At 41.1% G+C, this 25354-nt stretch overlaps 1 protein-coding gene across 6 annotated transcripts in view; it reads right to left on the reverse strand.

The window, feature by feature from the left end:
- Positions 1–5862: 5862 nt before the first annotated feature.
- LOC134226178 (SLIT-ROBO Rho GTPase-activating protein 1-like) overlaps positions 5863–25354 on the reverse strand; it is a 267693-nt gene continuing 248201 nt past the window's right edge. For all 6 annotated transcript variants that reach the window (XM_062706776.1, XM_062706775.1, XM_062706777.1 and 3 more), the window contains 4 exons: positions 25075–25154; positions 24470–24983; positions 8320–8891; positions 5863–8250 (listed from right to left, as the gene is read on the reverse strand). In XM_062706776.1, the coding sequence (XP_062562760.1) occupies positions 7635–8250; positions 8320–8891; positions 24470–24983; positions 25075–25154 (1782 nt within the window). In that variant the 3' untranslated portion in view covers positions 5863–7634. The remainder of the gene's footprint in view (positions 8251–8319; positions 8892–24469; positions 24984–25074; positions 25155–25354) is intronic.

Below are 25354 nucleotides of genomic sequence, written 5' to 3' on the forward strand. Positions count from 1 at the left end.
CAGCTAAAGACCAATAAAGCAGCTGGTAAGGATGGTATCGGAGCTGAGCTCATCAAGATGGGCCCGGAAAAGCTGGCCACTTGCCTGCACAAACTGATAGTCAGAATCTGGGAAACCAAACAGCTACCGGAGGAGTGGAAGGAAGGGGTTATATGCCCCATCTACAAGAAAGGCGACAAACTGGAGTGTGAGAACTTTCGAGCGATCACCATCCTTAATGCCGCCTACAAAGTGATATCCCAGATCATCTTCCGTCGTCTGTCACCATTAGTGAACGAGTTCGTGGGAAGTTATCAAGCCGGCTTCGTTGACGGCCGCTCGACAACGGACCAGATCTTTACTGTACGGCAAATCCTTCAAAAATGCCGTGAATACCAGGTCCCAACGCACCATCTGTTCGTTGATTTCAAGGCAGCATACGACAGTATAGACCGCGTAGAGCTATGGAAAATTATGGACAAGAACAGCTTTGCTGGGAAGCTTACCAGACTGATCAAAGCAACGGTGGATGGTGTGCAAAACTGTGTGAAGATTTCGGGCGAACACTCCAGCTCGTTCGAATCGCGCCGGGGACTAAGACAAGGTGACGGACTTTCGTGCCTGTTGTTCAACATTGCGCTAGAAGGTGTCATGCGGAGAGCCGGGTGTAACAGCCGGGGTACGATTTTCAACAGATTCAGTCAATTTATTTGCTTCGCGGATGACATGGACATTGTCGGTCGAACATTTGCAAAGGTGGCAGAACTGTACACCCGCCTGAAACGTGAAGCAACAAAAGTTGGACTGGTGATGAATGCGTCAAAGACAAAGTACATGCTTGTGGGTGGAACCGAGCGCGACAGGGTCCGCCTGGGAAGTAGTGTTACGATAGACGGGGATACCTTCGGGGGTCGAGGAATTCGTCTACCTCGGATCCTTGCTAACGGCTGACAACAACGTTAGTCGTGAAATACGAAGGCGCATCATCTGTGAAAGTCGGGCCTACTACGGGCTCCAGAAGAAACTGCGGTCGAAAAAGATTCGCCACCGCACCAAATGTGTCATGTACAAGACGTTAATAAGACCGGTAGTCCTCTACGGACATGAAACATGGACAATGCTCGAGGAGGACTTGCAAGCACTCGGAGTATTCGAGAGACGGGTGCTTAGGACCATCTTTGGCGGTGTGCAAGAAGACGGTGTGTGGCGGCGAAGAATGAACCATGAGCTCGCCCAACTCTACGGCGAACCCAGTATCCAGAAGGTAGCTAAAGCCGGAAGGGTACGATGGGCAGGACATGTTGCAAGAATGCCGGACAGCAACCCTGCAAAGATGGTGTTCGCTTCCGATCCGGCAGGTACGAGACGGCGTGGAGCGCAGCGAGCGAGATGGGCAGACCAGGTGCAGAACGACTTGGCGAGCGTGGGGCGTATCCGAGGATGGAGAGATGCGGCCTCGAACCGTGTATTGTGGCGTCAAATTGTTGATTCAGTGTTATCTGTTTAGATGTTAACTAAATAAATGAATGCCCTAGCTGTCGTCAACGTCGTGATTCCTGCTGATTGGACATCCTACTTCTGGACTGCTGAGTTGGGAAACGATGGTGTCGGGTTATTGTCGGTTAAGGTGCACATGTGTTGTTGTTGGTGTTGCTGTTGGTATCGCATTGTCATCAGAATGCATTGACGGTGCCCAGTGCAAGGGCTATTTGTTGTTGTTGTTGTTCTATGGTGCACAGCATATTCCGTAGTAACTCGGTAGAAAGATTATCGTGTTTCGATAGGTGTTCGATAACTCTAAATATATTGTTGAAACGCTCGTGTTCCGCACACAACGTACAGCAGCTTAAGCACCACTCTCGGGATAGAGAGGCTGCTACGCTTTCTACAGTTCCAGCACAAATAAGTTACGATACTTATGTTTTAGGTCGAAGCAAGATTTCAATTCCTGCCACCGGAACGCTGGCCTTCTACGCATAAATGTTCCATGTTAGTTTTTGAATGTTTTGACTTTTTATCACAGAGTGCTCTATTTGGATTGTTTTTTTCCGAAAACACTTTTTTTTATCTAATTTTATTTGCATAATTTGCAATACATGCATACATGCAATACATGCTCCTCTCCGGAGGTGCAAATCTTACTGAGCGTCTGTTCTCCATGTCAGGATCGGCTCACAATAGCGTCTGTTCTCCATGTTAGGGGCAGCTGATCATCGTCCGAGTGCCAGCGAGGGAATCTAAGTGAAACTGTGCACCATGGTCCACCGGGAATAAGGAAGGAGGAATGGTCCTCCGGAAATTTAGGGGGTTTGGTGTCAGGCCCTGCAAGCCAGCCAAAAAAAAACATACACAACGAACAATCAACAAGAGAGTACGGACCGGAACCATCGGCGAAGACCACCGCGACGAAAAGGGACTAGCGATTGGAAACTCGTTTCGTGGAACTGCAAATCTCTCAACTTCATCGGGAGCATACGCATACTCGCCGATGTGCTCAAGGACCGAGGATTCGACATCGTAGCGCTGCAGGAGGTTTGTTGGAAGGGATCAATGGTGCGAACGTTTAGAGGTAATCATACCATCTCCCAGATCTGCGGCAACACACACGAGCTGGGAACAGCTTTCATAGTGATGGGCGATATGCAAAAGCGCGTGATCGGGTGGTGGCCGATCAATGAAAGAATGTGCAGGATGAGGATCAAAGGACGGTTCTTCAACTTCAGCATAATCAACGTCCATAGCCCACACTCCAGAAGCACTGATGATGATAATGACGCATTCTACGCGCAGCTGGAACGTGAGTACGACAGCTGCCCAAGCCACGACGTCAAAATCATCATAGGAGATCTGAACGCTCAGGTTGGCCAAGAGGAGGAGTTTAGACCGACTATTGGGAAGTTCAGCGCTCACCGGCTGACGAACGAAAACGGCCTACGACAAATTGATTTCGCCGCCTCCAAGAATATCGCCATTCGCAGCACCTACTTCCAACACAGCCTCCCGTATCGGTACACCTGGAGATCACCACTGCAGACAGAATCACAAATTGACCATGTTCTGATTAATGTACGGCACTTCTCCGACATTATCGACGTCAGGACATATCGTGGCGCTAACATCGACTCAGACCACTATCTGGTGATGGTTAAACTGCGCCCAAAACTATCCGTCATCAACAATGTTCGGTACCGTCGACCGCCGCTGTACGACCTAGAGCGACCGAGGCAACCTGATGTCGCCAATGCATACGCGCAGCATCTCGAAGCAGCGTTGCCGGAAGAGGGTGAGCTCGATGGGACCCACGGTGTGTCTTTGGGGAAATACACACACTTAGTTCTGCTCGGCATTTTTTTATTCTTTTGCCGAGATCCGCACAGCCGAGCGCTCGGTTCGTGACTTTCTGCTGATATCTCAGCTGAAAAAGCAATTTGTTTACTACGGCACTCAAAAGAGCCACCGTAATCATACGTTCATTTAGCCGTTATTTCAGCTAACGAACTTTAACCGAGATTTGCACAGCCGAGATCGGTGAAAAAATTTAAGTGTGCAGTATTGACCCGATTTTGTCACTCCCCGATTTTGTCTACCCCCGATTTTATCACGTTTTCGACCCGATTTTGTCACGTCCCGATTTTGACACGTTTTCGACCCGATTTTGTCACCCCAAAATTTTTTGAAAATTTTAGTGTTTCTTTTTATTTTCGTAAATTCGCATTTTGCCTTTCCAATTCATAAAATGATTCATATTTGTGAAATGGAATAAAAAATTTAAAATATTTTTTTTACCGATTTTGTCACATATCCTGTTTTATCACCCCAAAATTCACCAGGGGGTGATAAAATCGGGATATTACTGTATTATTTTTCAAAAACCAGTATCTCTGAAACACCAACCACTTGAAAGTTTATGCTCTACTCTTTCATATAGTGGGTAAACTAAAATGTTCTATCGGGGGATCTAGAACAATTTTTATTTTTTTCACTGTTTTTGGTGCAAACTCCATAGAAATCTCAAATGATAACCGATTTAACCCCCCTCAAAATGTATGAAAAATGACCCCCGATAGAAAATTTTAAAAATGCACCAACATGAAAGAGGAAAACCTATACTTTTGTGCAGTGAGTGTTTTAGAGAAACTGATTTTTTGAAAATAAGCCTCTTCGGACAAACACACCGTGGGCCCCTCTTGAGGACTGCTGGAATACAATCAAAGCACCATTAACGACGCAGCGGAGAACATTGGTTCGACGAAGAGTGCAGACAGATTCTGGAGGAGAAGGACGCAGCGCGGGCGGTCGCGCTGCAGCAAGGTACCCGGCAGAACGTGGAACGTTATAGACGGAAGCGGAGACAGCAGACCCGCCTTTTTCAGGAGAAAAAACGCCGCCTGGAAGAAGCGGAGTGCGAGGAGATGGAAAAGCTGTGCCGTTCTCCTGAAACACGCAAGTTCTATCAGTAGCTCAACGCATCCCGCAAAGGCTTCATGCCGCGAGCCGAACTAATCCTTTTTTAGATATATCTTCTTTGGTTACGGCAAGGTTATTAATAAAATGCAAGGCATTTCTTTCAGATTAATTCACAACACACCATCCAAGCTCAGTTTACATTATTGAGTAAGATTTTTGTATTTTTTTATTTGCCTTTCTTCTGCCCCCTGTCTGTCCCTTCCACATGCTGTTGGCAACTCTTGGAACATGATCGTGATGGATTTCATAGGTGACAGGTGCGCTTGTAACAGATAAGGTATACGGTAATGGAATTGGTGGTGAATTTTGTGATAGATCGGTAGACTGATTGACTCGACAATGACTATACTTGGATTGGAGCGGTTGCACGTGGGATTCTTCTAGGTGATGGTTAATGATTGATTACGGTTAGAATGGTTATTCTGTTTCATTAATGTATGGATACGACAACGGATAGGATTATTTATGCGCCCGTTTGCATTGTGGGGACGACGTTCCGACTACTAACACTGACTAACGAACAACTATTTGTGTGTTTCATGACAGTAATCATAGTTTGATGCTGATGGTCAACGGACGATAATAAAAGAGATTTAATGAACATGTGGATTCGTTTTTTATCGGTTAGAATTTCAATTCAGATGGATTTGTTTCGGTTTAAGATTTTTGCCTTTCTCGTACAACAAAGTTGTACCGAAAGGCTATCATTTCACTCCAAAATCGAACTTTTTATAGAAGGCTCAGAGACCCGTAGTGTTATATACCAATCGACTCAGCTTGACGAACTGAGCAAATGTCTGTCTGTCCGTGTGTATGTGTGTGTGTACATTTGCCATAAAAAATATTAGCCAATTTTTCACATAGTAATTCTTAACCGATTCTCTCACAGCAAATTGCAATCGACGAAGATTTATTCTGCGTAGTTGATCACTATTGAATTTCATAACGATTGCACATTCCAAAATATTCTAAATATTCAAAAAGTTAGATATATCGTGAAAAAGTCATGTTTCAAAATGCCTTGTAGAATAAACCCACGCAAGCTTTTCTACTCGTTTTAGTACAAGACTTGAGTGCAACAAATGCAACACAAGTTTTAATAGCATGCAAGTTACGTTCATAGCGCCATAACGCTTCTGCAGCTTTAAAGCACAATAAAAAAAGCTCGAATAAAACGAACGAACACGCTAATAATACTTTACTTAGAACATTTGAAAATCCACTCACAAATAACTCAGCATTTCAATTAATTTTCCGGGTTGGATTGTTCAATTATGTACGAGAAAGGCACAATCACTGCTAGGTGGATCAATCTGGGTTTTTAGTTTACTGCTAGGTACAACAGACAATGAGAGAATTAAGGTTGCTATGCGTTGTATCGGATTTGTTTTGATCAGTTGACTTCAGCTTTGATAGTTTAGACAGCACTAAAATAGTTTTGTTTATTTCTGATAACATTATTTTAGTTATGTTTTCGATATATGTAGCTCCCTTGTTTCGAATACTTGTTTATTTTACTGTTTCGCCAAATATTGCATATTATCGATAGAGTCCACTTTGGAAACGGCAAACTTTGTATAGGTTTTGTGTTTTAGAGCTCGACAAAATGGACACAAAAGTTTAATAAATTGTGAATTGAATATAGATGAAAATGTCACCTAAACGTGCTGAACAGCAAAATATTGTCCGTACCCCAGTAATTTAAATGACACTTTCACCGAATTGTTGGCAAAAATCACGTTTGCTGAAACATTGCAGTTCAAAATAATTGCCTCATATATTCAGGATATTGCCCACCCGTCATGGTCATTAATTACAATGTCTAAAACTCGATATGCCTATGCACAACATGTGAAATATTTGGCTCCTGTCTAGCGAACTTAGGTCGTGCGAAACAACCTCACCTTTCAGACATTGTAATATACAAATGTTAGATAATGCAATTATGAAATTAAACATCCTTTGATAATTAGCCAGATCTGTTGTTGCTTTTCGGAGTTATTACAAATCGCAAGGACTCCATCCGGTTTCCAACATGTATAAAAACACATCATCACTGATTGGTGGATAAATATTTGTTCACATCTCGAGACTCCGCGAGCCCGCTATTTCTCTGTAAATGGCCTACATCTATAACATGCTGTATTTGGTTTTATTTGACTTGAAGTTCTTTAAATATCTTCTATACGTTATTTGTTTGCGATCTATTTGCGTGTTTTTACTTTTTCCTATGGACAACAAAACTTTTATTGCATGATTTGTTTAAAGTTTGTTCGCCTCTATGATTCATATTTTGCTTATCGGTGTTCGATCGGATTGGATTTACATTTCAAATCTTGTTTTAGAATTTAAAATCATTGATAAAAAATCGGCGGGTAATGCAGCAGAATCAATGTTAAAATTATTTTAATTCAAAATGTTCGAATAATGTAAATTTTCAATTTTAGTGTAAAATATAAGTTCGACGATACAATACGAAATTGTGGATAAAACAATATCTAACCTAGAAATTCGATGTCGATTATGATTATGATCCAAACGATAAAAGGAATACATACAATTCTTCCAACAGACGGTTATATCAGATCCTAAAATTTCATTTATCTTTTCTAAAGAGTAAATTTAATAACTTGTGATGTTCGAGTACTGAGTTTGGCTTCAACTAAAATGAATGTGCCACAATCTACATGAATTATACTTAAAAAAGATACCTCTACTGACTTAGAAATTCGATTTCTTTGATTTGAGAGAATAGGTCTACTGCTAATGTGTGCTCTAATTTCTGGCCTGTGTTTGTTTTCATCTAAATTATTTCACTTCGATTTGTATATTGTACCAATCCAGTCTTAAATATTATAGTATTCTTTTATTGTTATTCAAATATTGGTGTTTTCCCCCGTTTCGCTACGTTTCTACGCTACCATCAAAAGCCTTAAAATGCGAGCCAAAAGCCGTTCTAAAAAGGGGTTCATGACTTTCAGTTTTCTTATCGTCCCTGTTTTCAACTCAATAGCGACCTTCCTCTTTCTTTTCTCCGGGACGGACCCTGTGTTTTCCAATTCCCGTGCGCACGCACACAATCATTCGCACCCATCTCGCTCTCCTACTATTTCAACACATGCATTTATTTGGTATATCACTTACAGATTGAGTGTTTTGGACCGGGATCCCAGCCCCATCAGCCTTCCCTAGTCCTGCGCTCTCCGTCCCATCTCTGGTGTGTGCGGCGGAAGCACCTGGGGTTTCTTCAATATCTGCGGTTTAACCTTGACCTGTGGCTTGAAGGAACTGAGATTCTTTGCTTGCTGTTCTTGTGCTAACGAAGTCGCTGCCGCGCCTGAAGTGCACTCCGACGACTTCACTAGACAACCGCCGGTCAGGTGCAGATCGGCAAACTGCGAGACAAACTTTTGGGTGTTCCTCGCCGGAATGGGACTTTTGGCAAGCTCTTTACTAGCAGGAGCTTGTAAAGTTTCTTCACCCCCGCTGGAAGATTCCTCAATGTGAAGCACCTCTTCGGACGGGATTTGGGTGACGTCCTTTTCCTCTCCGCTCTCCTCAACAATCTTCGGGATCTCCGTCGATGTCGGAGTTTTAATACTGCTCTCCTGAGGTTTAACCTCTGCTTTGGGCTTGTCCACCGTGCCTTTTACGTCCAGCTTGACTTCCTTCTTGGTGGTGTTTGTGTTCTCGTATACTACCGGTTCGGTGGAAAATCGCTCGTTCTTCTTTAACGTACACTGATTCTGGGCTGCAAACCGTTCTGCAGACGTCATGTCCTCCAGTTCACTGTCCAACGATTCTCTGAAAAGTCATACAGATGCGCCATTGTCGTTAATGGTATACAATAAAAATCATTTCCCACAAGCTTACCTGGAAGCACTTCCAACACCATCCTTCCCGATCGCAGCCGGAGGCAAATCCATCACCAAATCCGGCGCGATTCTATTTCTGCTCAGAATTCGCGACGTAGTCAAATTCTGGTAGGAACTTTGCGTCGCCCGCTTCTGCCACAGATCTCGGTTGTGCTGGAACACATTCAACGCGGAAGCACCCCCACCACTCGCCACCGCCAAGCTGAGTTTATTCTCCGACAAGCTAAAACTCTTGGAATGGAACTTCCGCATGGGCCTCGACTCGCCGTTCTCGTCCACGCTCATGTTCATCCCGGCCAACGAATCGCTCAGCCGTTGATGCTTGCCACCCTCTTCGCCGGGTGGTTTCCCCAGTGGCAGAGTATCGCTGCGTCGGTTCAACATCAGCGAAGATTTGGAGTGCTCCGATGGTACTCCCATGCTGCCCAACTTCGATCGGAACTCAACGGTGTCGTCCGCGTCATCGGTGCTTCCGTTGCCACTGTTGCTGTCCGACGGTGCCGGAGATTTGTCTCGCTGCACGGCAATCTTGGTTGGTTCGGCGTAGATCGGTTCCGAGGGTTTTTGGGACTGGAAATGTAGAAACGTGTGGATTATGAGCGGTGAACTGTTGAAGGCGATATGTTGGTGGATGGTTAATAGCGCGAAGACGCAACATGGACATTATAATAGTTATTGAATTGTCTGTTAGCCAATAGAATAGTATTTGATGGTGCATAATGGCAAACATTTACTGCGTGAATCTGTAAGCGCTGATTTCAAGCTTCTGCGAATTAAAAGTCATGTGATTCCATAAACCGTAGTATAGTGGAACTAAACGTCATCCTTATGTATGTATACCATCGATGATAAATCTCCTCTAATGTACAAACGTACGCAGTGCAAATATAGATTAGAGTCACTACAAATTTCCACAAATGTTTACTTATGTACAACACGCTACGAGACCAGAGACTGGCTGAAGACTACGTTTAGTAACAGAAAGTAGCACTAGTTACGTTATTATCACCAAACGGCGTATTTTCATAATATCCAGAACTTGCTAGAGCATGCAGAAATATAGACTTGACCATAAAAAATAAAATGAAAAACTATTTTTTGGAGGACTGTCGGCATAAAGCGTAACAAATCTCCAATAGTAATAAAATTACAAACCTGGCGTTTTCCACGAGAACTTTTGCTACAACTTATGTGAAGACACATACCAATGTTTTATCTCCCTGATAAAATGTTCGGAAGACATCAAGATTGAAAAGTGAATATATAATATCAACATTACATTAATTTAAATTACGAATATTCTTCTTCTTCTTCTTCTTATTGGCATTACATCCCCACACTGGGACAGAGCCGCCTCGCAGCTTAGTGTTCATTAAGCACTTCCACAGTTATTAACTGCGATGTTTCTAAGCCAAATTACCATTTTTGCATTCGTATATCATGAGGCTAACACGATGATACTTTTATGCCCAGGGAAGTCGAAACAATTTCCAATCCGAAAATTGCCTAGACCGGCACCGGGAATCGAACCCAGCCACCAGCATGGTCTTGCTTTGTAGCGGCGCGTCTTACCGCACGGCTAAGGAGGGCCCCAATTACGAATATTATATTGTGTAATTCAGAAGTTTTGAAACCGTTGAAATCCCAAGTGACATTTTAAGTTTTATAACGCTCGCGAAGACCATTATTTACTGATAAAAACAGTATAAAAGTAAAATGTTAATAGGGATGAGAATAAATATTTCCGCGTATCAAGCTGTTTACCGATAATATTCGAGCAAGTTGCTTATTTTAAATAGGGTTGATTTTAATCAAATAATTGCCATTGCCAGTTTAACCAGAGACTACAACCCGTTATGTCCAGCTTAGTCGTTCTAATGGATACCCTGCGGGGAAGGGCTGCCAACTTTGACGAAAGCTAGAGTGTCAATTTGGAGGAGAAAATATATGAAACCATTATTCAAGGTTCAGATCTCTCTTCTTCGACGTGCGACTACCGTAGAAAATAGTGTGCACGCCGTTAAAAAGTGAATTGAAGGAAGTGACGAAAGAAGAAGGAAAGTTTGCAATAGTTTTACTATTTGTTTTCGACCACAGCTCGCTCTTCAAGGTACCGTTGTTACCGGAAATCTGGTCGTAATAATCCACACAAAAGTTGCTGTATCCACGTGGCGGCATTCTTCGAGAGCGCCATTTTGCAGCTAGACGGGACTGCTACACGCTAGGATCTGCCATTACGCTGGGTTACATACAAATGCTACGAGAACCATCCGTTGCATCCGTCAGTGACTAGCACGAACTCCGCTAGACGGCCATAGGCTGTCCAAGCGTACACTAACTGCCCCCACCCCCCAGTCACGATTTCCGTCGGAAACCAGTACGAACCCCGCTGGAGGGCCTTAACTCAACCTAGCGAACCATCAATCCGTCGCCCATCGTAGAACCCCGAAGACGTCATCACCGATCCGCCTCGAGTGAAGATTTTGATTGGATTTGGATTTGAATTGGATATGCACTTGATATGGATTGGATTTGAATTGGATTAAGATTGAATTGGGCTCGTATTGATTTTGAATTTAATTTGGATTGGAGTTGGACTGAGCTTGAATTGGATTTGGATTTGAATTGGATGGGATTAAATTGGGTTCTTATTGGTTTTTATTGTTTATGGATTGGATCTGAAAATAATTTAAATTGGCTTTGAATTGGATTCGAATTGGATTTTGGATTCGACTTGAATTGGATTTGGATGGGATTTAGATTTGAATCAACTTTGTATGGGATTTTGATTTTAATTAGATTTGAATTGGCTTCGAATTGTATTGGATTTTGATTGATTTTAAATTGGTTTTAGATAAGACTTGGATTTGATTTACATTGCATTTGGGTTGTATATGGATTGGACTTTGATGGAAAACGAAATGGATTTGGATTGGATTTGCACTCGATTTGGATTTTACATCGATTGGATTTCAATTGTATATGCATTTGATATGGATTGGATTTGGATTGGATTTGAAATGGATTTAGATTGAATTTGGTTTGTATTGGTTTTGAAAATAATTTGAATTGGAATTGGATTAGGTTTGGATTGGATTTGAATTGGTTTTGAATTGAATTTGTATTGGATATGAGTTGAATTTGGACTGGGTTTAGATTGGATTTGTAATTTGGTTTGGATTGAATTTGGATTTACTTCGCATATTTTTTTTTATTTGGGTCTTATTTAAATTGGAATGGACAGAATTTGGATTGGATCTGAATTTGTATTAGATTGTATTTGGATAGTTTTTCTTTCAATTGGATTGGTATTGGGTTCCAATTCCAATTTGATTTTGGACCCAATCGAAACCCATTTCAAATCGAATCCAAATCAAATTGGAATTGGAATTTGATTTAAATTAGATTTGAATTTAATTTGGACTGTATTTGTATTGGACTTGGATTGAATTTAAATTGGATTTGGATTGGATTTGGACTCGAATATTATTGGATTTGAATTGGACTTGGATTGAAATTGAATTAAATTTTGATTGGATTTGAATTGGTTCTGGGTTCGATTTGGACTGGGCTAAGTTTGGATTGAATTTGGATTATTTTTAACAGATTCGGATTTTTATGTTTTTTTGGTAACAAATTTGTTTGATATATATTTCTGATGTATGTAGCTGATGATGCAAACTAGTACATGTTGTTAGGGGCACGTAATATATTCTTCTGTTTTTTTTTTTAGTAGAGTAGAGGAAGGATGTAGTGATTACGATGGATGCTGCTGAATTGTTTTGTAATGCGCTGAGATTGTTCAATTTAATACAGATTCAACTGAATCACTTTCAGCGTTGTTCCTTCTTTTCGCGACCAACAATACACTGTAAGCCATGTAAGCTCTTTCAATGATAGATGTCCATTGATGATGACAGTGAAATTTGATTGTTTGTATGAATGAAAGAGTGGTTCTGAAAATTATCGGCTGTGGGGGAAAAAAGGCTGCAAAAAATTTGTGAAAGGGACAAGGAGAGGTTGAGACGAGCTTGGTGGTCTAGTGGCTACCGCTTGTGCTTTATAAGCATGAGGTCGTGGGTTCAATTCCATGCTCGTCCCTTTTCTACTTTGTATTACTATCTTAGTTCTTTCTGTGTTTCACGTTCTACCAAAACGATTCTTACTGTTATAACCTTCCACACTAACAATTCCAAAACCTCCCGTGGCACCTATGAGAGGTCGTAGAGTTCTCTGCATTTTTCTTAAGTAGGTGTCCAACTAACCATCCTTCCCCTTCCTCAGCGTTCGCAAGGACGTGGCCAGAACAGATCTCGACTATTAGAGAGTGCATTGCTTCCATCTAAGAGAAAGAGATCCGTCCCAAATCAATATCTGTGGTAACGGATGAAAGTGATGCTACTATCATACAATAGTCTTGGCTTGTACCACCTACGAATTTGTGCGAATTGCTCAATGCTAATGCTAATGAAAGGGACAAGGAGTGGTCGAGAGGAACGAGGTTGGTCGGTTCAAGGAGATGAAAATTTGAATGTGTGATTTGTCTATTGACAAATTTTCAGACTGATGGAAGAGTGGGGAGTGAAAAAAATGTTCGAATACGACATTCCGTTGAGCGTATTCGAAAATGAGTCGGTCGTAACCAGCGGCAGCCATATTTTTTTCGCGTTTTGCCGAGTGTTGTGTGTTTTCCCGGACGGTATCAAAATGAACAACGAACAGTTCGAGCGCTTCATGCAGCTGCAAAACGGTGCGTTGTGTGAAATTGTGAAGTCGTTCCAGAATGTTCAAGTGCAGCAGCCAGTTGTGCAGTAGCAATTGACTTTCAATTCGTCAGCTTCGTCTGTACCGCTTCCTTGGCTTCCTTCACCTCTTGAGTTCAGTAGAGACATGGAGGAGAATTTTGAGTTTTTCCTACTTGAAGAAGCTTTGAATGCTTACAAAATCGACCCCCTAAAAAAAGTGGTCAAAATTGCGTTCTAAGATGTTGACGATGCAAAATTTGACGGAAGCGAAAGTCATTGATTTGTGTCAGAAGAAATCGCAGAAAAACATGCCAGTGCAATGGGTGTAGAAGTGAACATGATCAAGAAGATGAAGAACATGAAATGCAAATACTGTGGTGATCGACATGAATTTTTAAAAGGGATAAGTCGGAGCGAAACCAGAAGAGTAAAAGCCGCAGAAATGTAAAGAAAGTGCAAGAAGACTCTGGTGACTCTGACGATACGGAAAGTGTGAATAGTGATAACGATGAATTGGCGAGCAGCAGTGACGAAGCAGTAATTGGAAAAGTATACGATTTTTCGGAATGTGGTGGAAATGTGCTAGCGGATGTCGAGCTGTTCTTCGGCGGTGAATGAAAAACAGTGCAGTGCGGGTTGGATACCGGAGCCTGTTTGGGCATGACTGATGGATCAAAGAAGCAACCGACTGTTCTCAACTTCAGCTACAGCCTTCGATATTCCGGTTGTAGAGCTTCGGTGGAGGGACCATACCGAACCTAGGTGAAGTAAAGTTGCCATGTATGAGGAAAAATCGTAAGTTCACACTCGCATTGCAAGTAGTTGATGTTCCCCAAAAGCCGCTCTTGTCCGCAAAAATCTGGAAAACACTGGGATTCATTAAATTTTGTTGAAACTCGTTTTCAATCACCTCATGATCTTTGGAGGAGCAACTTTTAAACGTCTACCGTGTCAACCGATTTTCGACCAGCACGGCAGTATCTTCGAGGGCTACGGCAGAATTCCTGGTATTCTATCGTTAGATGTGGATCCGGATGTGACACCGTCAATTCAGCAACCACGGCGAATAGCAATAGCAATGCGCGAGAAACTGAAGAAGGAGCTAAGGAACCTGGAACAGGATAGCCTTATCGTCAAAGAGACACAAAACACGGATTGGGTCAGTACCGTCGTGCGGGGCTTCTTTTGAAAAATAAGGGGCTACTTTGGACATTTTAAAACAAGAATTATAACGAAAATTACTATAAAATTGTCATTATCACCAATCGGGCGTCTTGTTGATAGCTAGACGGCAACTTTCTGTTACAAATTTGGTATTTTTTCCGTTTAGTTTTTTTCAAAAAAATAAAAATCCAAAGTAGCCCCCGGAATCAAAAGAAGCCCCGCACGACGGTAATATTGTTTTGGTCAAGCGTGGCGGTATAGAGTCGGATGCAATTCATTGTTTGGATCCGATTCCGCTGAATAAGGCTCTTAAGCGACCAAACTTGCAATTTACTACAATCGACGAAATCTTGCCGAAGCTTGGGACAGCGAAGGTTTTTTCCACGGTGGATGTCAAACGGTTTTCTGGCATGGTTTTTGGCGTCGCACTCGCGCCTGAAATTTTTCAGATAAACCTTCAATAAGTGATTCAGGATATCGAGGGCATAGAGTGCATTGCTGATGACGTTTTGATTTTTGGTACTGGAAATAATCTGCAAGAAGCGTTGAAGAGCCACAACGATCGTCTGAAGAAACTTCTCGTTCGTTTGGAGGAACACAATGTGAAGCTAAACAGGAACAATCTAAAACTATGTATGACATCAGTCAAGTTCTACGGGCACGTACTGACTACTCAAGGAGTACAACCAGACGAGAGCAAGGTGGAAACTATAAAAAACTATCCCAGGCCCCAAGACAAGAAGGAACTTCAACGTTTCATGGGAATGGTTACCTATCTGAGTTGTTGTGTTCCCAATCTGAATTCCAACTTTGCGGTTTTATGATGACTAATTTCAGACAAGGAATCTTAGGTTTGGATAGGTAAGGAAGAAGAGGAGTTTGTGCGTGTCAAATCTTTAGTACCGGATACTCGTGATGTTGCTCAGTCCCTGATAATCGAGTGTGATGCGAGTTCTTTTGGCTTGGGCACAGCTGTTTTCCAATCTCATGGAGTGATCGGCTACGCGTCTCGTACCTTAACGTCAACAGAAAGGAATTACGCACAAATAGAAAAAGAGCTTCTTGCTATTCTCTTCTCGTGCGTTCGATTCGATCAGCTTATTGTGGGTAACCCGAGGACGATCGTAAGGACGGACCACAAACCGTTGGTGAACGTATTTAAGAAGCCACTATTGTCGGCTCCGAAGCGGTTACAGCACATGCTGTTAAACCTACAGCGTTACAACTTGGAGATTCAGTTTGTTAAAGGAAAAGAAAACGTGGTAGCTGATGTCATCTACCGAGCTCCACTGGATGAAGAGCACCACAAATTTCAGTTTAACAAGCGAAATATTTACCAAGTGTTTCGTCAACTGGAAGACGTAAACCCAAGCAAGTTTCTCAAGATCACCCATAAATGTTTTAAGGGAGATCATACAAGAAACAGCAATGTATCCTTTTATGCAGCAGGTTATAAGGTACATCCAAGAAGGTCAGTGGACAAAGCTCCAGATGGCGTGAAGATTTTCTACAAGCATCGGAACGAACTCAGCCATCAAGATGGAATCGTTTTTCGTAATGACCGTGTTGTTGTTCCGTACCAACTGCGACGTAAAATGACGGAGAAGGTACATGTCAGCCATAACGGAGTGGAAGGAACACTGAAACTGGCTTGCGCCAATTTGTTCTGGCCAGGTATGACCACGCAAATTAAAGATGCTGTCGCCCGATGTGAAGTGTGTGCAAAATTTGCAACCTCCCAGCCAGCTCCTCCGATGCAAAGTGTTTCCATACCTGTACACCCATTTCAACTCGTGTCTATGGACGTATTTTTTGCGGACTACCAAGAGGAAGTTTTTGGTCACCGTAGACCACTATTCGGATTTTTTTGAGGTTGATCTTTTAAAAAATCTAACTCCAAAAAGCACCATCATGATCTGCAAGAAAAACTTTTCTCGTCATGGAAAGCCACAGCTGGTGATCACAGACAATGGAACCAATTTTGTGAACAAGGAATGGAGACAGTTTGCGGTTGAATGGGAGTTTCAGCATTCCACATGAACACCCCATTACCAGCAGGCTAATGGAAAATCCTAAGCGTCGGTCAAAATTGCGCAAAGAGATTGTTAAAGAAGTCAGAAGAATCGGCCGTTGATTTGGTATGCTTTGTTACACTGCACTGGCGTAACATACCAAATAAAATCGGTTATTCTCTCGTAGTACACGCTGTAGACTGTCAACATTTTTGGAGAATCTGAAGCCGAAGCCTGTTCAAAATTTTCCCAAAAGTATCCCCAACAGTAACGCGGCGAAAGGCCAAATATCATTGCGACATATCAACAAGAAATCTACCAGAATTGGGAACAGAATCACCGGTCTACGTACAGTTACATCCCGAATCGGCAAAACACTGGACTCCAGGTAAGGTTACCAATAAGATGAACTAGCGCTCTTATCTGCTAGACGTGGAGGGAACAGTATATCGACGTGATTTGGTCTATTCAAAGCCACGAAAAGAACTTGAAACGTCTGCGAAATATACGTCATAGTCTGCAAAAGAATCAAACATTTCGCAGGAAATATTTACAGAGCCCATAGTGGAAGTTCTGCCATCTGTACTAGACGAAATCGGTTTGCATCAGCCTTCCACCGAGGTGAACGAGCTACCAGTCCGATTGGATACCATGGAGACTCCAACCCAGCAACCAACTAGAACATCAACCAGACCAGAATGATCAACTCCAGCATTATCGAAGAAGACAAATAGAACAAAGAGAGAGATTGGTTTGCCTTCTAAGTTGAAAGACTATGATCCTGATTAATATTTTTTTATTAATTATTTTATTATTAATATTTTATAAAACGGGGAAGATATTATGGTATTGTTGTGTGGTATATGATCGACCAAATGTTTGTAATTCTTCTAACTCCCCTCTAGAGTAACGCGTGCAAGCTCTCGGTCATAGCCAGAGAGAATGTGTAGAGACTTTGTATCGTACGGATGCAGTGAATAAAAGCTCTTATGAATTCGTTTAACCCTAACTATCTATATATAAACTCTTTTACTGCATTCGTACCTAAAGTGGTATCCAAGCCGGCTCCACCCCACTACTCCGAATATCAGTACCCCGAGCGCCATTACCCCGAAGTCTACTACCCCGAATGGGACAGTACCCCGAAAACCATTACCCCGAATGGGACACTACCCCAAGATCCATTACCCCGAAAGGCAATTACCCCGGAAACGTTTGGAATCTGTAGTACTCTATTATTATGTTTAACACCAACAGATATCGCAAAATGACAATCTTTGCAAAGAATAAAAACCCAGATTAATCCACTTAGCGTTGGTGGTGCCTTTCTCGCATTTAGTTAAGACACCAACCTTATATGGGGTTTATATGGTCCGATGTACCATTTTCTTCATAACTTTTAAACGCAATGACCGATCGTTATAAAATTCAATAGTGATCAACAAGGCCTTGCCCCCTGTCGAATGAAACTTGTTGCGAGAAAATCGGTTAAGAATTACTATACGAAAAATTGTCTAATATTTTTTATAGCTTTTGTGCAAACATATACACACACATACACACATACATACACACGGACAGACAGATATGTGCTCAGCTCATCGAGCTGAGTCGATTGGTATATAATACTATGGGTCTCAGAGGCAAAGGCAAAAAAATAGAGGTTCTTAGATAAATGCATTACAGATTCTGTTTAACCAACAGTTTTGATATTTCTTCTAATAAACTTTAACTGTCATTCCTAAATGGCGTAAAAGAGCCTTTTTTCAATAGAACGGGTTTGCCTGGTATAAGGCAGACAGAAGAGATGATGCCTTCTTGAAATGGACGCGTTTGCCCGGAATAAGGCACACAGAGGAAATAATACATTCTTCAAATGAACGCGTTTGCTCGCTATAAGGTACACAGAGGAAATAATGCCTTCTCTAAATGAATGCGTTTGCCCGGTATAAGGCAGACAGAAGAGATGATGCCTTCTTGAAATGGACGCGTTTGCTCGGAATAAGGCACACAGAGGAAATAATGCCTTCACTAAATGAACGCGTTTGGCCGGAATAAGGCTGACAGAGGAGATGATGCCTTCTTTAAATGGACGCGTTTGCTCGGAATAAGGCACACACAGGAAATCATGCATTCTTTAAATGAACGCGTTTGCTCGCTATAAGGCACACAGAGGAAATAATGCCTTCTCTAAATGAATGCGTTTTCTCGGTATAAGGCGAACGGAGGAGATAATGCCTTCTTTAAATTGACGCGTTTGCCCGGAATAGGGCACACAGAGGAAATAATGCATTCTTTAAATGAACGCGTTTGCCGGGTATAAGACAGACAGAGGAGATGTTACCTTGTTTAAATGAACGTGCTTATACCGGGATTATGCACACAATGCCTTTTTAAAAGTAACGCATCGGCACGGTAGAAGGCGAACGGAGATGATGCCTTCTTCAAGCTAAAACAAGTTTCCGACAAGACAAGACAAACAAGATCTCTCTCTCTCTCTCTCTCTCTCTCTCTCTCTCTCTCTCTCTCTCTCTCTATCTCTCTCTCTCTCTCTCTCTCTCTCTCTCTCTCTCTCTCTCTCTCTATCTCTCACTTCCTCTGTCTCTCACTTCCTCCATCTCTCACTTCCTCTATCTCTCACTTCCTCTATCTCTCACTTCCTCTATCTCTCACTTCCTCTATCTCTCACTTCCTCTATCTCTCACTTCCTCTATCTCTCACTTCCTCTCTCTCTCACTTCCTCTATCTCTCACTTCCTCTATCTCTCCCTTCCTCTATCTCTCTTTTCCTTTCTCTCTCACTTCCTCCATCTCTCACTTCCTCTATCTCTCACTTCCTCTATCTCTCACTTCCTTTATCTCACTAATTTTTACTCATTACTCATTCATCTACTTTTATTCATTTAAACACTCTACTCACTCCACCATTCTTACTCAGTAATCCATTTTTTACTCATTCATTTACTCTCAATAATTCGCTCAATCTTGCTCACTCACTCTTACTCGTACACTAACTCACTCACTCACTCACTCTTACTCACTCACTCACTCTTTCTCACTCACTCACTCTTACTCATGAATCCCCTCATTTTTACTCATTTTTACTAACTCACTTACTCCAGCTCATTATTTCTTCTTACCCACTCCCTCACTCTTACTTACCAACTCACTCTTACTCACTCACTCACTCTTGCTCACTGGCTTACTCCTACTCACTCGCTCATTTTTGCTCGCTCATTCTGTCTTACATTATCACTCAATTTAACTAATGCGCTCACTTTTGCTCACTTACTCACTCACTTCCTTTTACTCATTCACTCACTCTTATTCACTCACTTTCCTTTATAAACTCACTCACTCTCACTCACTCATACATGCTCTATTACTCATTCACTCACTCTTACTCACTCATTAACTCTTACTCGCTCACTGTTACTGTTACTCATTTACCCACTCGCCGATTCTGAGATTTAAACCACGCTTCATCCAGAATCCGTTGCTTTTACTACAGCCTTTCTTCAACCTAGTGCTGTATAATCTCCCCCTACCCTGCAGGACTTTGGAAGGGTGCCATATGAAGTCGAACGGGATCTTACGGAGTGAAAATACTTAGTTCTATACAGTATTGAAACAGTCCTGGTTCCAACCCGAGCAGGAGTGACGACCTCGATAACAGAAATTGGTATGATTTAGCCTTGCATAAGAGGTAAAATACCAAAAAATAATACCAAAAACTTATACGCAGAATACTTGAGGCATACCATGCTTAGGTATTTCAATACCTAACGAATAATAATTGGTTATGCATTTGGTATTGAAATTCAATTTAATAACTAAGTTTGTTATGGCTTAAGTATTGTGCATATTAGTTTTTGGTATTATTCCTTTGGTATTTTACCTCTTATGCAGGGCTAGTTCATAACAGAGTATGGTATCAATAACTGAATTAAGTATTATTGAGCCAATTTCTCCTGCTCGGGAATTAATGTTTATTGATATGAATAATCTTTTATTGAGTTACATTTTTTTTTCATTAAAATGAAGTATAAACCTGAAATAATGACTCATTCGGGGTAGTGTTCCATCAGGGGTAATGGCATTCGGGGTAGTGACTCATTCAGGGTAGTGGCGTTCAGGGTAGTGGCCTACGGGGTAATGACATTATGGGTAATGGAACTATGGGTAGTGTCGTAGAGTCATCCAAGCCTCGTTCAGAAGTTTTTCTTTACCTTGAGTTCCCAACTAATTATTAAATATCCGCTCCTACACAAGATAAGTGATCGGCAAGACCGGCTCGACACAACTCATTTTCGTATTATCTCCTTCTGAGCAGCTTAGGAGCTACACAATTGAAGAGGTTTTAAGGTTTGTCGTTTTCTTACGCACCATATAATATAAAAAAATCGTTTGCATGAAAGAAATCTTACATGGGGGAAAAGGGTTGAAAAACCAAAAAAAAATGCTTATGTAATAATTTACCGTATCTTATTCATATGCTTATTCTCCTTCAAATGCAACTCGTCTTGGAAGTGAACATATAGCCTTTTCGTTACACCTTGATTAATCCACCTAATGATATCGGTGACTTTCTGATGTATTATGAAAAAACCCAGATTAATCCACCTACAGTGAGATTTGGACCCTTCCTTAATTATAAAGAATTTTTTTCCAGACTCCAGCATTTAAAACGAGATGAAACTACTCAGCTTCCCACGGCGATTTACCGTGAAAGTAACAAAATAATTGCCTACCCAAAGGCGGATGTTATGGGTTGAGTGACAACTCAACGAATGATAACGTACTGTACTTCATGCTGCCTATCTATAAGGCGCTCGTCGGATTGAATAACTATTGTGACATGGTTAGTAACTATCGAGACGCTGGTTGCATATAATGTACTCGTAATTTCCAGAGACCTTCATATTAATTAATCCAGAACTAACTAAATCAGTCGTTGATCTGAGCGAAACTCAATAGCGTTCAATAATAACATATATTTCACCTTATGGATGCCTAATTTGGTAAAACTAAACTTGTTCAATACCTTAAAAATAAGCGAGATTTTTATGGTAGTAAATTTCAGAATTTGCACACATACATGCATACAAGTGATCTATTAGTGTCTCAAAACATGCTCAGATTTGCTATCTAGCTTCCACTGAAGAAATTTTTGAAATCCTTTTCAATTTTTACGTTCTTGCTTTTCTGAGAAGATTTTTTTGTACATGTTTCTATATGTTCCTCAATTAAAATCATTTGTTTCTTTTAAACAAATCAGAAAAATAGGCATAATTCCATATCATATCATTTGTTATAATTATATTTTCAATATCAAAGTGAATTTGTTTCAAATACCATACATTTTATTAAATAATTCGCGAGATTTCTTGATAGATTAGTACGTAACACACCTGCGTTACGCATACAAAGTGAAATTATAGACACTTCCGAAGGAAGGGTAAAAAAATAGTATAATAGTAATAGTAAAATAGTATTTTTACCATAACTTTTGAGTGCGTAGTCCGGCCCAGCCAATTTTTAATATGAAATGATAAGACACGATTCCCATTCGAATGCAACTTGTTGGTTGAGAATAGGTGCCAAAAAATAGCTAGACTATTTACGCGCTTTTTGTACAAAATATAGTATTTTGACCATTATTTCTGAACCCAAAGTTTGATCTAGTCAATTTTCAACAGAAAGCAATGAAACTTTCGAGTCAATTGTCCGATCCATCCCAATTTCAATAGGAAACAATGTTAAGGCTCCCCCAGACCTAAGCTATTTCATCGTCGCAACGGCGACAACTAGTCGCCGCGATTCTATCGTTGGGTCGCTGCAGGCAATGTTCCATTTACGCTTCCACTCCAACGCATTCCAGACAGAATCGCATTCGCCAAGCGATAGAATCCCGTCGGGAACCAAAATAGGATTTTCCATTGAATGCAACCAGTTGCAAGCAAATTGGATAAGGATAAGTGCCAAAAAACGGATAAGATTTTGTGAACTCAAACACATAGACAGCACCCCAATTTGCCGACCATAGACGATCGGTATATAATAATATGGATCTCTGAGCCATATTAAAAATTGTTTTGTAGCGAACATATTTGCCTTTCGGTACACTTCATGTCCGAAAGACACAAAAAGTTCTTGAAGCGAGAAGTTTGTGCTCTTGTTCTAGAGTAAATAATTGATTCATGTAAATAAGATTAAATGTATAGAATACCCCTATTTCAGTCCTTACAATTCCTACGTTTATGTTTCTTCAAATAATCATATTATGTATGAATTAACAGTAATATATAAATTTGCATTCATGAAATTCAGTAGACAAAACAACCTTTCTTTCAACCCCTCCCCCAACCTATATACGTTCCATATTGTTAAAATAATAAAAATGAAATCAAAGAAGAAATACTCCGGATAATCGAGTCTGAAATTCCGGATAATCGCCCTGGATAATCGAGTCTCCGGATGATCGAGTCCGGGGTAATTATTCCCATTTACAAGTCACTGAACCTTACGGTACGAATTAACTTTCGCAGCTAAATGCGAATTGAGAGCTTTTGATGCGTTCATCAATCACGAACTTTTAGCATGGCATTATATTGTAAGTCAATAGCCTCTATCAATGATTTGGAATCAGCTCACCTTTTTCACTACATAAATTCAAATAATCCCTTTTCAGTATACATACACCGAAAACATTGGCCTTGATACAGATCTCACAAATCTAATTGGAGTGTATTTAAAATAAAGTACTGGCATGAGCTAACTTATCATAAAACAATAATACGGTAATTCTTAATAAAGCACAATCTATAAAGTTAGTTTCATGAAGTAGGTAATAAAAGTAAAAGAACAATTCATTCTACAAAGGCTTCTAAACGTCAAACTACAGAGCAACTATGTTCCAGATAAATATACTACCTTCAAATTACTTTACAAAGTCCAATCCAGCTTATTAAAAAAAAACTACAGGAAATACTACACAGTGTTAACAAACAATTCGATTAGGTTATAATTAATAGTCATAAGAAATGTTAGCTACAATCAGAAAAAGAAAAGATCCAACAAGAAACTAGGAGCAACAAATAGAACAAACATAAACACATTCAAAATTAGTAAAACAAAATCATCATAACACAACACAAAAAAACACAGGAAAAGAAAAATATCCTCACCTCGTCAGCTCGTTGAACCAAACGTAATCAATGTGGCAGCTCAATCAGAGAAAAGACGAAACGCAAGTTTGACTATGTAACAAAAACCGGAACATAAAATCGGACATTCAGAAAAAGAACTTAACACGCAAGAAACGGCAACAAAACGACGTTCACATACCTTCAACTTGTTACAGGGCTGTTAGGGTTCAATGGAATCATTGTTTTCGTATCAGTGAAGCTTATGTTTGTTCCTTACAAAAAAACAGGGGGTATTTTATTTCGATCTAGTTTGATTCTATAAACTACTTAATTATCAGAGAAGTTTGTGATAAAGTCATATTTAATATGACGAAAGTTTGTCTTTAAACGTAAAACTACAGAAAACTACCTTCACATGATGGCTACCTCAATTTGTAACAGTCAGATTGGTGATGATGGTCTAGGATTGCAGAACAAAACTCCAGATAGAAGACTTGTAGCAAGACGACAGTGACCCAGCCCAGTCCTTGAAAAACTTACATTCCGCATTACTATCGAATGGTTAGTGTTCGCTCTGAGAAAGACTACGTGGAATAGGCGATTTGTAGCTACTTCAACGAGATTCTCGTAAAAAATCAAAATCTAGGAGGTTAATGCTAAGGCAAAAAATCGAAATTCGAGCCAACCGAAAGAATAAACCTAATATGTAATACACGCAGGAAAACAAAATAGTACATACAAGCACTGGGCTAGAGGCCACATTCAACGCACATGCAATTTTATACTATAGCTAGATATGTTTAACAATCAACGCTCGCATCGAGCGCTTGAAAAAAAATCTGGAAAATCTTAACGTCCTACACTGAACAAAAATAACACGATTAAGCACTTCTAATTTGACACGATATTAAAAATGAAGATGACACGTTACACAAAACAATGCGTTTTTGCGTTTCCGCACGCTTCAATTATGAGGTGAGAATAGAGCTGCGAGAAGCGGACAACAAACGACTGAAAATAACAACATCGACATCTAGAACTTGAACAAATTGCACTCAATCAAACAGTGGTCTCCAGTACCTCGAATGTGAAGTGGGTCATGTCCTCTAGGAATTCGCCGGACGTTTCGAACGAGTGCGGTTCGTCGTGGTAGCTGTAGCTTGACCCCTTGAGGTCTACCGTGTCGTAGTGGATGTAGTTCGGATCCTTCAGATCCGCGGCCAGCTTTTCCCCGATCAGGGGATGGGCCGACGGTAGCGGAGGTTGATGCGTGACCTGGTTGTTGATCGGTGGCGGTGGCTGTTGCATTTGCTGTATCGTTTGGTACTGTGGATGAGCTGGCGAGGCGGACATACCGCCACTACCCAGGGCGGGGCCAGACACGGTGCCGCTTCCGACCCCCTGGGTCGTGCTCGTACTAATGGTGGAGCCCGTGTAGTCCGAACCACAGGTTATGTTAGAGAGCGTGTTGGAATTGTTGGTGCAGATCGAAAGTTGGCTGTTGATGGAGATGTTGCCGCTGGGCCGCCGCTTCCGAACCGATTCCTCCGAGCTGGAAGACTTGAGGTGTTCACTCTTGTCGCGGTCTTCGTCCCTGCGGGAGATGATATTATTTCAATTTGGCGATATTAATTTTGATATGCTTTTAAAATAAACGAAGTTACATAAAATTAGACGATACTTACTTTATCTTGAGTGAAATATATTTATCTGGAATCAAACCAGTCTTTCCATTTACAGCTCCACGCCACCAATCATTGGAAACCTGAAACAATAAACCACCGTGTAGTGAACCGCTTGCAAATCCAGATTTGAAGGAAAGAAAGTGGTGAAATAATGCCAAAGGACCTCATTGACTTGGTCTTATTCATGTTTGATTCTAGCTCTGGGGCCAGTTTAGATCGAACCAACTTCGTGAACGGACGTTTTATCCCACTAAGAGTTGAGTCAATGGAGATGGATATT

Source organism: Armigeres subalbatus, chromosome 3 (genome assembly GCF_024139115.2).
Source record: "Armigeres subalbatus isolate Guangzhou_Male chromosome 3, GZ_Asu_2, whole genome shotgun sequence".
NCBI lineage: Eukaryota > Metazoa > Arthropoda > Insecta > Diptera > Culicidae > Armigeres > Armigeres subalbatus.